Here is a 15032-nt window from a genome sequence, read left to right as displayed (position 1 = left end):
CTCAAACATTCCGTAAGCATTGCATGCTATCATACTCATAGCTAATGGTACTACAGGACACATTATGAATCGTGATACTGAACGCATCACATAATTAGAATAATCAGCACATACTGGTTATGGTCCTATCCGAGGTAGGAAGGAATGTAGTATCCAGTACTTGGTCAATGATAATGTTATGACTGACTTATATATCATTTACATATCTGGCTTTCCATAACAGCCATGTGGCTCTCTGGCTACTCAGTACAACAGATTTGTGTATGACACACACAGAGTCTTATGATTGTATGACACAAGCAGAATGTACTGTGTATACACACATACAGTGTACTACTTTATATACACACACAAAAGGAGTAATGAATAAAGTCAAACAGAACACATGCAGAGAAAGCATGGACCACAGTCAGGTCTGCCAGTCTATTTATTTATCCATGTATCTAAAAGTGATTTTTTTTTAAATAAACAAATGGTGGAATCTTTTTTACACTGATAGCTTGCCATACTAAAGATCAAGAGTATCCTCCCCTCCCCACCCCCCCTTTCTATTTTTAAACCTCTCTCTTTTTTATCTTGACAAGCCAAAATAGTAAAGAGTTGTAGCTCCTAGTCCCCCCCCCCCCCCCCAGTTCTGCGGTCCCTAAGGTGGGGGGGCGGGGGGGGCGGAGAGAAAGATGGGAGATGGATCGAGGAGAAAGAAAACGACTGGCATGATCAGCTTACCGAGTATCGCGTGCAATTTATGATTGAAATGAGTTACGATACTGTGCATCCCAATGTAGACTGGTCACCTTGTTTTGCATGCAAGGCACACAAGTATATTCAATATTATGCACACACATTTTGATTTAAAAGCATACATATGATGATGGCAGATACATGGTAAAGACTCGATGTACCAGGTAGAAAAAGGTTGGGGTACAAATATTATTAGATGGCGCTATATATTTGTCACCTACCTCTCTACTTCAGACCCTCATCATGCTCAAATCAAACTATCTGTGGAGTCCCTTTTCTACTTCAGATCTCTAAAGCTGCTTCAGACTACGGTATGGCATATGTATGATATTCAATTATAGTTCTTTCTTCACTACGTCCGACATGTAGAGTCAAGTGTTTTTGCATTCAATCTTTGTGCAATTTTTAATTGTGCATTACCGTGTCTGCACCAGTGGATGTAGGCCCTTCCGCTCAACAGCAAAATGTGCCCATCTCGGGGTACACAATGTGTATGATTGTCACATGACATTAATTTCAGCCAGTCACCTACAGTTTAAAACTGCATATTAAAATTGTTTAATCCTCTCAACCACGATAAGCAGATGCTGATATAGAATCATTCAAACTGCAGGGCTGCCAACATTGGAAACTAGTTGAGAGTGAGACTCCCATAGGCCAATGCTATAATTTAGGAGTCAAAATGAGGGAGATCAATAGAAATGCATGCAACTGAAATAAAGTTTTAGAGTTAGAAAGGACCAAAATGCGTGAGTCTCACGCTCAATGCGTGAGAGTTCGCAGCCCTGAAACTGTTAAACCATCACCCTGAAGGTATAACTTGAAATGAAAAATGTCGATATTTAAGTGTAACTGTAATTTGTTCTTGCTTGCACATGAAAGCAATCACTCTACCAAGAAAAAAAGAAGATCTGTTGAAAGAGAATACACAAACAGATACATGTGTTCACCCATACACATGCAAACATGCTAAGGCCTTTTGTATCATTCTGCTCCTCCCCCTCCATCTCTCTCTCTCTCTCTGTTCATCTCTCTTTAAAGATAGCCCAATATTCTTTAATACTCGGAAACACGCATGCATATTGTGACCAGCCCTTGTTAGAATTTCCCTCTCTATTGTGTTGTCAGTTTATATACAACTGGAATTGGAACATTTCACTGAACAACATGAAAATCACACAGCAGAGGTCAGGTACATAAATAGAGGTACACTTCTCTTAACCTTTAATGGCATCCCATGCAGATTTAAAAAACAAAAAAATACAATACAATACATCAGCATCATGTGGGAGGAATTGACAAAGATAATACATATATGTACAGGTAATACAAAGCATTTTATTTTTTAATTTTGAGCACCTACTGTAATGCTTTATGAATTACTATATTCTTGCATCTGATACAGAACCACAATGTTATCATTATGAAGATCAAATTAGTCAGTGTGACTACAACAGCAATACTTTGCTGCTATTGCGATAGACAGGGTTGGGGAAGACAACCACAGTAAGTCAAAAGTCTACATGAATCAGATTAAAAAATACAGGTTCAAGACATAAAACAAAAATTACATTCCTGATCAGTTCCATAAAACTTGTTATCAGTAACAACTGTCACATTTCTATGACAAATTTGCTCTCAACCAATCAGATGCAAGGATTTCAGTAGCTTGTAACATTTTGTGTAACTTGATATTGAAAACAAGTTTTATGAAACGGGGCAAATCTTGTGTTTCATGAGGCCAAGGATATTATGCAAAAACTGATGAAAATTTTTGTTATCTTATAAGAATATGTTCATTCTTGGAAGAGGTGTGAAGGGGGTGAGGGAAGGGGCATGGAGGGGCAGATGAGAGAATGTTGTCACTGTGATATTTGAATGCCAGTTGTAATCTATTGGTAATCTGGGTATCGTTTCATGAAAGTTGCCAGCCCTGACAGTTGTCAGTCTCAGTTTCAGTAAAATCCTTGGTTTTGATTGGCTAAGCTCTTGTCACCGACTGTTACTATGGTAATTGTTAGAGACCAACAACTTGTCACTGCTAACAACTTACAGTACATGAAACAGTGCCTAAATTACAATTCTCTACTCTATATATCTACAGCATGTACGAAAAATTCCCACAGAAACCCTGCCTCCCAGAGAGCTGAATTTGATCTAATCCTCATCTTAAAGGGATACTTTAGTTTTGGTTGAGATGGGGGGATTCAGATTTAAACTTTATTGTGAGATAACTAGAAACCACATAATGATATATGAAACAGCATAAGATTCTAAGAGGAATTCAAAGTCTATTTGATGCAAATCGGCTTTGAAGTAAAGTAAAACAAAGTGGTCTAAATAAAAGCATGTTTACTCATCTCTGTACTTAGTAGTTTATACTAGCACATAGTGGAGTGCTTAAAGCCATCTGTCTTCAGTCCTCCTCTATGCATATTGGTCCTTGCAGATGGTATTGTACGCTTCACTGATTCCATTGTTTAGGTCATCCCAAAGTCGAAGGTATGGGAGTACTTTGCTTTCTTATTTCTCCTGAATTCTTACAACAAACCTGGCAAAGGAATATTAGCACCAAGGCACCGGCTGAAAACTTGAGAGGAACGATGAGTACGAAATATATTGGAGAGGTACAACTAACAGGTCAGAGATACAATGAGCAATGAATAAATGATAAAGTGGAATCTCATCATTAAGAGGTCAGATACAACAGAATCCTCAAATAACAAGGTGATTTTCCAGGTCCCAACTCTTTATATTCCTTTGCTTTTGTACCTCTATAATGAGAACCTGACATCTAAACTACAATGTATGTAGGTATTTGTAGTGGTCTTTAGGTATTGGTTGCAACAAAGTTCCCTGAACTGAGTAAATCGGTGACAAAGTGCGCAAATTACAAACTATGACGGTCACGACTGTTTAAGTGTCAGTGAATCATTATAATAAATATAACATAAGTGGCATGGTGTCATGTCTTCAAGGTATCTATCCATGCTTTTAGACCATCAAACTTACTTGCATGCTTCAGTGTGTAGATGTCTTGTAATCATGAACAAGTTACAAACTTGAGAAACCTATCTTTGGTTTGTTTTTTTTAATGAAAATAAATTATTTCACTCTTATAGCTGAAAAATTCTAAGAAAATAAAAAGTGGAGTTTTCCAACCTCAATAATACTATTTATGTTACATGATATACAATGAATGGGGAAAAAAAGTGCGCAACTAAGAAAAAAAACATCATTAAATTACACTGTACTGTTAAAAATAAAGATGATATTAAAATGTTTCTCAAAGTTCTCAAAGTCAGTTTGTCTCTCTGATAAAACTTTTCATATGGTAGATTTTTCCACACACCGTTAAGACTATTTGTGACAAGATAAATCACTCATTTGCATGTACATGTATAGGCAGCCACAACAGTTGTGCACCACTAACATTTAAAAAAAAATACATAAGTGTAGTACATTGATTTAAATGCATCTATTTTTTACTGCTGGACTGGCTAAAGCTGTAAGGCAATTGCAGCCATATATGTCAGCACAAACTGTAACACCAATTTTAGAGTCTGTTCTGGTAAATATGCCAGGAGGAAGAGGGTTGAACACTGAAGTCGGGGGCCTGTTCTTGGAAGCACAGTAAATTGAAGAGTTGAGGTAGAGATTACAGGCCTCAAATACTCACGACAGACCTGGACTGGGGTTTGTGGGTAATGTCAACTCTGCAGATCTATAACAAAAATACACATAATTAGATAGATGCACAACTAAACAAATAACAAGTCAATAAATGAAGAAAAAAATATATATATTAATCAACAAATTAAAGGTCCATGCTTTTTAATGAAACCTGAGATAACTGAGGCTTCAGCCAATACAGACCCTTGAATTAGTACGAAGTAGTACATGTAGCATTATGATTTTCATGCTCTCAATTGTCTTTCTTTAAAACTTGTGAGCATATCCTAAATAGTTGAATGCTTTTTACTCAGAAGAGTAAGTACATGTAGAAGAGATGAAAACATTTCCCACGAGTCCCACCTGTCACCTCAACATATTGTTGTTGGGCAAATATAGATTATTTTTTTCTTAGCCAAACAAGGTGTTCTCTCCCCTAGCCACTGAGAAGTGTTATCTTTGAGAATTACACCACCTACGAATGATGCCTATCTATCAGCAGAAACCTTAACAGCAGTCCAATCAAGTATACAATGTACATTGTACTGTAAGTACTGTAAAACTGGAAATTTTTGCCGACAGTATTTTGCACAACCTACAACTAGCATGAATACAACACTAACAGCATGCAATTTTTAGTTTATATTTGATTCTACAAAATCAAAAACATGCAAAATTCATATTATCCAGCCAAGCGCAAAAAAAAATTAATTGTGTGAAATTTTTGTTTTTATATCTACAATATAGAGATACATGTATACACTGAGATCTCAAGATATATCGATCTACAATGGCTTTAGTTTCGACATTGACACAGTGGACTTCTACCAAGTATGCTATATGTCATCTCCTTGGCCAAATCCCCAAATGACAGGTATATCCACCCACCCTCCCCCCCCCCCCCCCCATTTTACACTACTGCGAACACTCTTTCCAGTGGTCATGTTAACGCTATTTAAAAGTCCTCCACCTTTCAACCTCTACAGTATGTTGCTTACACACACCCCTCTGAAATTACTGAAACAATATGTGGGTGTGACTGCATATACAGGTATGTGTGCTTGCTTCTTTTGATACAAGATTCACACTGTCTCTGTAGCACCGTAATCTGCAGTTTAATCTGTATTAAAAGTAACACATGACATGTTTGACTCAACTCATGCACTAAATGCAAAATATACTGCATCTTTCCAGGAGCTGAGGTTGACATTGCAATACTGTAAACCTGCTCCTAATGGTTTAATCTTGTAAGAATGGGACAATAGATGTCAGAAAGAAAGGGAAAACCCATTTCTCTTACCATGCCTACCTCTTTCCAAAAATGCATACCTGGTAGGTTTTAATGGAATGTGGCACTTTGATTAATGAAGCACTAGTTTGATTCAATTTAACTCTAAAACACTAAAAGAGGTCTTCTACTTTTCCTTTAGTTACTGATTTTACAGCAAATGTAATGATATCCACCATCATTGTGTAACTGCATGTACATGTATGTATCTGTAATTTTCAATAAGCATAAAAAAGATCCCATTTGATGATACACATCATATCAAGCAGGTAACTATGATACCTGTTATCATATTAACCTCTGGATATAATGCATGACTTGGAATTGAATACAAAGCCTTGTAGTTTTTCTCCACATCAAAGTACTGTAAAAGTGGAAATTTTTGCGGTGTCGAACGCAACCAGAAAATAGCGTGAAAATAAAAGCACACAAATATTTTAGCTTGCCATATGCTCCAGTAGTTGATGTCTTGATTCCACAGAATTAACAGGAAACACACGGAACTCATTTTACTTGGCCAAGCACGAAAAATTAGTCGCACAAACATATCCACTTTTTCAGTAGCAGAAAGGAAATTTTTATAATACTCTTACACACATTGTCAGTGATGAGTTGCAGAGACATGTACTATGTAAGAGTCCAATGATGCATTTCTGGAGCTCTAAGATGGTCACTACGTTCACTTTTTGACCATCTCACTGACCACTGAAATTTTGTATTGACATTAGTGTTGACAAAATGCATGACAAGTTCACCCAATTGGGAAACGCATTGATCCTGATTCACAAGATACATTAGGGACTTTTATATTGTCGGCGTTCAGGCCGTCTGCAAACTGTGTAAGTCAACATTCTTGGCATCTCCCATAACCATGCAAGATTTCAGCCGATGATGAGTGCCAGTTGACAGATGTGGTGACGTCATAATCATCGCGCCAAATACAAGCTACACGCGCTGCCATCATTACTCCTGTCCTCAATCTGAGAGGACGTGAAATCATTCAAGGATGCATTTTCGATTCTGGCGGTTGACATTCCAGAGAACATGGAGCATATGCAGCATCATGAAATTATGACGTCATCACGTCAAAGTCCCTAATGTAGCTGAAACCTCACAGAATCGCCATATTCAAAGTAAACACCTGCAGGAATATCTGGAAAAACAAAAAATAAAAAACAGTACCTCTGAACAAATACCGGTGATGCACATCAGAGAGCAGATCACATACATTTACCCCCGACTGCCTTTCAACACTCAAAACAGTGTCAAATCAGGACAAACCTCCTCAAACTAACAATGTGTTTAAACATACATGTAGTAGCCTTTACAAAAAGGGAAAGCAGCTTCAAACTTTAGAACGAAAGTTCTATAGAAGACTTGTGCAGTACTAGCATTTACTATTTGACAGTGGGACAGCTTATGGCACTTTTAACCCATTGAGGACGGTTTGATTTTGCTACAACATGCATTTCCCATAGGCGCTTCCCTGAGCATACTCAGGACTCATCCTTAACGGATTATTTAAGACCAAAGGACATCATCTTGCTTGCAGTCATATTGTGCTTCAGACTCGTACTGTAGTTCATGCAGTGTGTGTGTGTGTGTGTGTGAAGAGTCAGGTAACACGTTGGTGTAAACATTCTGCATGCATCTTCTCTATCTCTCTCTCTAATTCTTCTCTGTTATGACTGTGTCTATGTGCATGTGCGTGTAACTGGTGGGTGATTGGCATGGGTCAGGTACCACATATCGCTGAGTGATAGCCCTATTTAAGCCGAAGAAAAGTTTGTCCACCACTCTTTCCAATAAAGCTAGGGCGACTGTGCTTTATTACAGGGCAATATCAAGACGAGATTTTTGCCCTCAAAAAAAAGTGAAGACTGATATCATAACTCCTGCTGCCTTTGGGCGTAATCATCTGAGGGCAAACATTTTGACGGTGAAGAGTCCAATCGGGAAGTTTTTCTGCGTGTCCTCCTTGATGATCTTCATCCCAGCTGCTTTAAACAGCTTCCTCAGCTCGGTTACCGAGCGCGTCACGCTGCTGTCCTGGTCATCGAACACCACTCCCGAGCGGGCGATGTTCTCCTTGACGCAGATGATGCCATTTTCTGTCAGGCCAGCCTTACATCTCCGCAGGAAGTGAATCAGGTGGTCGTCGGTGAGGTGGCCGAGCACCCACTGTACCCAGATGACATCGTAGTGCTCCGGCTGAGGGCTGTAGTCCTGCAGCCCCCGGCAAATGAGCCGCTCCACCCGCTCTGACTCAGCCCCGATATACGACTTGGCTGAATCGAGAAACTTCTGAGTCTGCTCAACCATATCCACATGCTGGAAGAGGGGTAGAAGAAGGTGTTTGGTGATTCGTCCTATTCCAGCTCCACAGTCTAGGGCTCTTTCTGACTGGACTCTATCAGGCCATGAACACTGTACATAAAAAAAGAAAAGAAAAAAAAATACTGTACAAGACAAATTCTTTTGAAACTCATGGAAAAAAGTAACAAGACCTTTATGGCAATGCGTTTCATAAGGCACATTCACAAACTACAATTGAAAATATGCAGGCCTGTCTGAGTACTGCTCATAAAACAATGTGTACAGTCAAAATCTATACACTTACTCACTTTCCCCCAAGACCACAGACAGAAACAAAGGAGTGGAATATGTTTACCATTAGGAATACAAGTCAACTCATACTAATACAATTTACTCAAGGTGGGAACACAACTGAATTGACGAGTGTTTTAGCATACAAGTAGCCATGATAAAAAATCATGGGCGTACATACTCGAGAAGGATTTGAACCTACGACCTCCTGATCTCCGGACAGGCATTATTTCCACTACACCACCCAGCTTCCGTCCAACAGCAAGTGGTGGTTCTAATCCTCATAGCATGCAGTAGGTACTGCCTAATTATTCAAATTCATGAAATTCTTCCGTCGATATGTTTTCATTATATTCATTTATACTCATTGACAAACTATCCTTTGACATACACTGTAAATAAGCACTGAATTGCAGTAGCAATGAAAACTAGGATAACATGATAAACAGAAAGATATTGAATAGTAAATTGATTTTTTGCTCCCAGTTACTTGAAACTGAATATTTGTTGCACAATATTAAATGGCTTACTTCAGTTTCAGATCACAGGCAGTGTTTACCTTGATTGCTTGCGAAGAATGAGTTGTTCTGAGCGACAAGTCGGCATTGATATCATGATTTTGCTTTTGGTGCAGTTTGGTTCAGAAGAATTTGAGATATCTGCACAGACGCGGAATCGGAAGTAAATTAGTGGGCCTTTAATACAGCCATTCGTGCTGGATTTTTGACTAATTAGTACCTACACTTACAGTCACTAGTCCACAAATCAAATCACGGCCAAAAAGATCAAAGAGGATTCAATTTCAATTCAATTAAAATTTACAAATACAATTTCAATTTATTTGTTCACTATCATTATCAATTTCAATTTCAAGAAAGTAGGCTGATGTGTTCTATTTTGGTATTGCTGAATACTCCAGACCACCTCGAGAAACAAATTACTGGAGCTTTCAAGATAGTCTAGACCTAACGCTATTGTTTGTTTGTTGTTGTTGTTTGTTTGTTTGTTTGTTTTTTTTTGGGGGGGGGGGGCCTAACAAAAATGTGCATTTATATTCCAGTCCCACATACCCATCTCCGTGTGTAGTTAGCTATCTACCGAGCGAGTACATGAGTACCGGCTAACCTGGTTCTTTGAAATAAAAGAAAACTGGAACACGCTTTAGTTTGATGTACACTTTTAGAAATTCATATGTGCCGCAGTGTGCATATTACGTTTGCATTCTTAATACTGTAGGGGGGAAAAGTTTTTTGTTACCGTCAAAAATGGTTTGAGAAATTCCAACGATCCGTTGATGTCTGCTCCCGATATGTGACCGAAACCGCCAAGCATTCCGTCAACCGTGGCTGGAATCTCTTTCCAGTACACCTTCGCGTCATCGTAAAAGGCTTCTTTCGTCATTTGCTCAACCGACGGTCGTTCCATCTTGATAAGTTAATCCTATCCTTTGGCAGCTTTATATTGTCTGAGCTCTAGATTCCATAGACTGTGATTGAAACTGAAAGTGTAGCTCCTCTGCGATCTGCTGGCTGCTGGCTGGCTGGCCGTATCCTATCAGTACAGTACACACGTTCACACGTACGGATCACAGAACTATTAAGAGTTCTGTGGTACGGATTCGTGCACTGATCTTTCATAGCAACGCACATGTTCCGGTTCGTTCGCGATCCATAAAGATTCTGGGCCGACACCGTCCGATTCTCTGCATTCGGCCTACGATATGCACAATCAATAGAGAGTCGGAAATCACGAGCAGGTCGTGAAAGTTACTGTAATCAAAATGCTGGCACCTGTCGGAACTACATTTGTACCATGATTACCGTGTGTATGGAAATGTTGAAAAGTGAATGTATTTCTGAACATCACGTTTTTCATTCTATTCTGAATTATCAATATTAATTATTCTATGTAAGGACGAAATACGGAATTACACATTATCATGAATTTCGTAAATACTCTGATAATCGAACTATTTGACTTTTTCTTCTTCTTTTTTGCCGATGATGATCCATAACCAATCATGCTATCAGTGATGATTTTGAATATGTTAAGATAAAAAAAGAATTGTCATCGTCATTTATTATCATATTTTCAATTTTGAAGCGCCATGAGCACTAAAAGGTGGACCTGTGCGCCATACAAGAGTTAGTATAGCCACTATTACTGTTATTATTATTACATGTATTATTATTATTATTATTATTATTATTATTATTATTGTTATTATTATTATTATTATTATTATTATCATTATCATCATCATCATCATCATTATTATCATCATCATTATTATTAGTATCATTATTATTATTATCATCATCATCATCACCATTATCGATATTATGAACAACATCAAGAATGTTATAAGCCTTATATAGCAATAACATACTATTTCCATAGATGATTACATGTATGTTGCATCACCAGTGCGCCTTTTCATGGCGCTTTGGTTGGACCCCTAGAGACAACAGAGGCATACAGCTAACCGAAGGTTGAATAAGAACCGTACAATTTTGCAGAAATTTAGTGAAGAGTCCAAGTCAGTGGATGATCGTGGCAATGTTTTGGACCTAAGAGCAAAAAAAAAAAAAAATTGATCACTCATAAGTGCATGAAAGCAAAAAGAATGTTAATGCTGGGGGTTGAAGATGCACTATAAAGATGACAGATTTTTTAATCAATATTGTCACCCTTTGATAATAAATTGATGTATTTGAAAGATTACATCTGCTGAGATGAGCCTGCAGGCTCTGAAATTCCGACATCGTTATTAAAGGGGGATGGCTAGTAACTGATCAGTGGGAATCAGTGGGAATGCTGCATGGGGAATGATTGTTCCAATCCTTGTAGGATTCATTTAAGACTACATTATTTCTGTCGTTGTGTGAAAATTATTTGCTTCAGAATGGCCTCATATTCAAGTAATGTGCAGTTTAACCATTAACGGTTCCAAGTTAGCATGCCTGTACAGTGACGGGGCATTAAACTGCACATTACTTGAATATGGAGACTGTTCTGAACCGAATAATTTTCACAGAACAATACTGAATTGGAACAATCATCCCCCAGAATTCCCACCGATTCCCGCTGATCAGTTACTAGCCATATCCCCTTTAAATAGTCAGGGACGAATTTACTGAATCAAAGCAAGAGAAGATTGATATACTATAGAAAGGTTGAATATGGGTTAATTTTTGTCAGTTTTCACCCTCTGTATAATATACTAATGTAACTATGATATTATTATGCACTCTTCGATACTTTCCTGCTTTTATTCATTCTTTCTTTTTTGCGTTTTTTTTTTCTCATGAGACGGAGGGGGGGGGGGGGACCGCCCAAGGGATCGTCACCGGGTCAATCTAAATGGTACCCCTCCACCTTAGAAATTTAATGGATGTAGTATGATCTTCCGGGTTTTTTCCCCCTCGATTTGCATGCTTTTGTTTTTATTTGGTTTAGGTATAAGTTTACCAGCCAAAAAGGATGGGCTGCAGCCCCCAGTTCTGCAGTGCGTGTATAATATGTCACTATTTACATGGGCACGCAGTCCGAGGGATAGCCCGTCGGTTATAAGTGTGATGGGTGATCGATGACGGTTTCGATTCCTACTGGTTCCTGAATTTGTTTTCCTCGACATGTCTGTCAGTGAAGATAGATCTATAGCAGTTGCGATCTTGCAAGTTGATACATTAATTTTGTACACTATTATAGGAGGATGACAATAGATGAAAAATAACATGAAATATTAAAATAATTGCATCCGGATCTATAATAGGAACTTACAGAATTTGGATTGTTTTGTAAATTCAGAGCCCTTGTTTTTTGTTTTTAAACTAACTTTACGAAGATTGTTATCTGTGTATGAAATTAACAAAATAGTTATACATGCCAAAATTTGCATAGAAGTGTCTGTATCAATAATATCTAGCCACAATTTTAGACAACTGCTTCATCGTTCATTGAAAACAATACTAGAGTTGCATATACAGTTGATACTCGTCAAAGTAATAAGTTATTATTCCATTTTACAAATACGATGTTTCTATAGAAATACTGAAAGGTATAATATTGACCCTCTTTTGTGGAATGACTTATACCAGACAACATAAGATGCACCATTAGTCTTTCATCGCTTAAAAGGGATTAAGACTAGTGTAACATTTTCTTTTGATTCAGTAATCTCGCTTGACACACGCATGAATGAGTTATAGATATATCACTTTCCTTACTTGTTTTATCGTAATGTTTTTGCCGTCTGTCCTAGTCCAATGTATATTCTGTAGTGTTTTGTACCATTTTTAATTGACAGGGATCAGCCTTTGAAAGGCCATTTATTATTGCTTCCACCACGTTTTATAATTATATTCATTGCATCTTGCATGATGTAAGTTGCGCACTCATAGTAATGTTTGTATTTTACTGTTCTTATACTCTGTGGATATAAATTGAATTTAAAAAAATCATAGATTTTTACATCTTATTATTCCACATTATAGATACAATGATGCATCAGCAACATTATTTTACTTTTTAGGGAAGCCACATTTTGTTTACTGGGGGCCAGTAAAGAGACCTAATCAGAACCGGCGATAATAGTCCATTCGTGGTCGTGGTAGTCCGCAGGAGTAGGCTATTCAATGTATACAAACTCCCAATGCAAATTTTACAAGATAAGGGAATTGTTTTGATTAGCATTCAAGTTGCTTGATTCAAAATAACAAGTTGATTTTTAACCCTAAAAAGGCCGGGGGGGGGGGTTGAATCAACCCCCCCCCCCACGACATTTTTCGCGACTATTCTGCCGCGCGAAATTTTTCGACCGCGCCGTTCGCTGACTTTTTACTTTCAAGTCTCGCGCATCTTTTGACACCATTTTCGCGAAATTTGCGCATACCATTACGACGCTGCATGACTTTTCATACATGCCTGTCAGGGCAAAAATGGCTCAAAAACGTGATTTTGTGTAGAAAGTCTATGCAAATGGAGTTTTCTCTTCTTATTCATAAAAATATGATTATTTTCACTTTCAAAGGCTGAAACTAATTGATTTTAGCATAATTATGCTTGAAATAGGTTCTGTCATAAATTTTGTGGAAGAAAATGATAAAACAAAAGGCAGAAAAACAAAGAAATACATAAGAAATTCATAAAACAATAAAATACATAAGAAATTGATTTCGATAACAATTTTTTTTCAAGTACATTGTTAGGAATGCTACAAAGAATGTTTTCACCAAAAATTAGGATTCTAGGAGCTTTAATTTCTGATTTACAGCAAAATGTATGATTTTATGCATATATTAGCATAATTAATCATTCCATTTATTTTTGTATTGCGTGGTAGAATACGCCACAGGCAACGCACGTGCCAAATTTCATGACGATTGCGCGATCGATGGCCGAGATCTTGGGGGGGGGGGGGGGGGGGGGTTGAATCAACCCCTCCCCGGCCACAGAACACCCAAAAAAGCCCGGCCTGGTTAGGGTCAAACCATTTACGACCGTTTAATGTTAACCTCATAGTTTGATATCTTCATCTTGGCATAACGGTTTTTTTTTTTGTTCTTTTGTTTGTTTTAGTATATAGAGAAGAATATCTCACTCAGCATGGGTCCATATTCATTTTTGATTATGATAAAAATAACTGCTTTTTGAAACTGTACATAGGCCTACATAGGCCTATCATAACGTTTTATGTGGAAGTCATTTTCATGGACTCTTATTCTCGAGAGTTATTTCAGATTAACTGTAACCGGTCTCTTCAATATGAGTTTTAATTCAACTCTTAATTTTACTCATTCTAAGCATAGAATGCATTTTCACCTGTAAATCCGTTTTTAGGTGGTTGGTTGGGGGATTTTTCTTTTGTACGTCTGCAGTTTTGTGTGTGTGTGTGTGTTTTTTTTTTTTTTTTTTCATCCAACATGTACCCTCTTCTATTATTGTAAGTCGCTGAACACGGTCCTCTTCTCGCCTTTCAACAGAGACAGTGACTTGCAATGTAATAACGGAAAAACGAATGCTTCAAGATACTTAGGCCTATTAGTATTAATTGTACAAAATGTGCGCTGAATTTTGTCAATAAGAACATCGGCCTACATGATTGACTTGATCCATTCACGAAGAGTTCGTTGCAAAAACCGATAAGTCCATATTTGCCAAATGGAGATATTTGTGATTAAAGGTTAAAAAAAATAAAGGGAATATAGTAAGAAAATTTTTGCTTCTTTTAACCATAACTTCAAAAATGTACCTTTATATTATGTATAGTGACGAATATATGAAGAGTTTGTTCGCAAAAACCGATAAGTCCATATTTGCCAAATGGAGATATTTGCGATTAAAGGTCAAGAAAAATAAAGAGAATAATAAAAAAAGATTTGCTTCTTTTGACCATAACTTCAAAAATGTACCTTTATATGTAATAACCAATACATCATTAAAAGTATTTTTTTTGTACTTTATGACCGAGACTGTCCTTCAAAATCTTCAAACATGGACTTATCGGTTTTTGCGAACAAACTCTTCATATCATTTAAAAGGTGTTATTTAGTACTTTAAAATGACAGACACCGATCTTTAAAAATGGACTTATCAGTTTTTGCGAACAAACACTTCATTTGCTCTTCAAGTACTGTGTAACACTATAGGCCTATCAAGACATACGAGATCAACCTTTTTCATAAATGGTTGTTATCCCTTCTCAAACCAACAAGCACGCACA

The 15032-nt window shown here is 37.5% G+C and overlaps 1 protein-coding gene across 1 annotated transcript; it reads right to left on the bottom strand.

Moving 5' to 3' along the window:
- Positions 1-7573: 7573 nt before the first annotated feature.
- LOC139733344 (N-terminal Xaa-Pro-Lys N-methyltransferase 1-like) lies at positions 7574-9733 on the bottom strand. Its single transcript, XM_071644179.1, has 2 exons — positions 9566-9733; positions 7574-8128 (listed from the first exon to the last, which is right to left on the bottom strand). Exons 1-2 carry the CDS (start codon positions 9731-9733, stop codon positions 7616-7618), a joined length of 681 nt encoding a protein of 226 aa, XP_071500280.1. The 3' UTR covers positions 7574-7615.
- Between the last annotated feature and the right edge of the window lie 5299 nt (positions 9734-15032).

This window comes from Diadema antillarum, unplaced genomic scaffold, assembly GCF_040938485.1.
Source record: "Diadema antillarum isolate AM-2024a unplaced genomic scaffold, OU_Dant_1.0 seq00000472_RagTag, whole genome shotgun sequence".
NCBI lineage: Eukaryota > Metazoa > Echinodermata > Echinoidea > Diadematoida > Diadematidae > Diadema > Diadema antillarum.
This window is presented reverse-complemented; position numbering and strand designations above follow the sequence as displayed.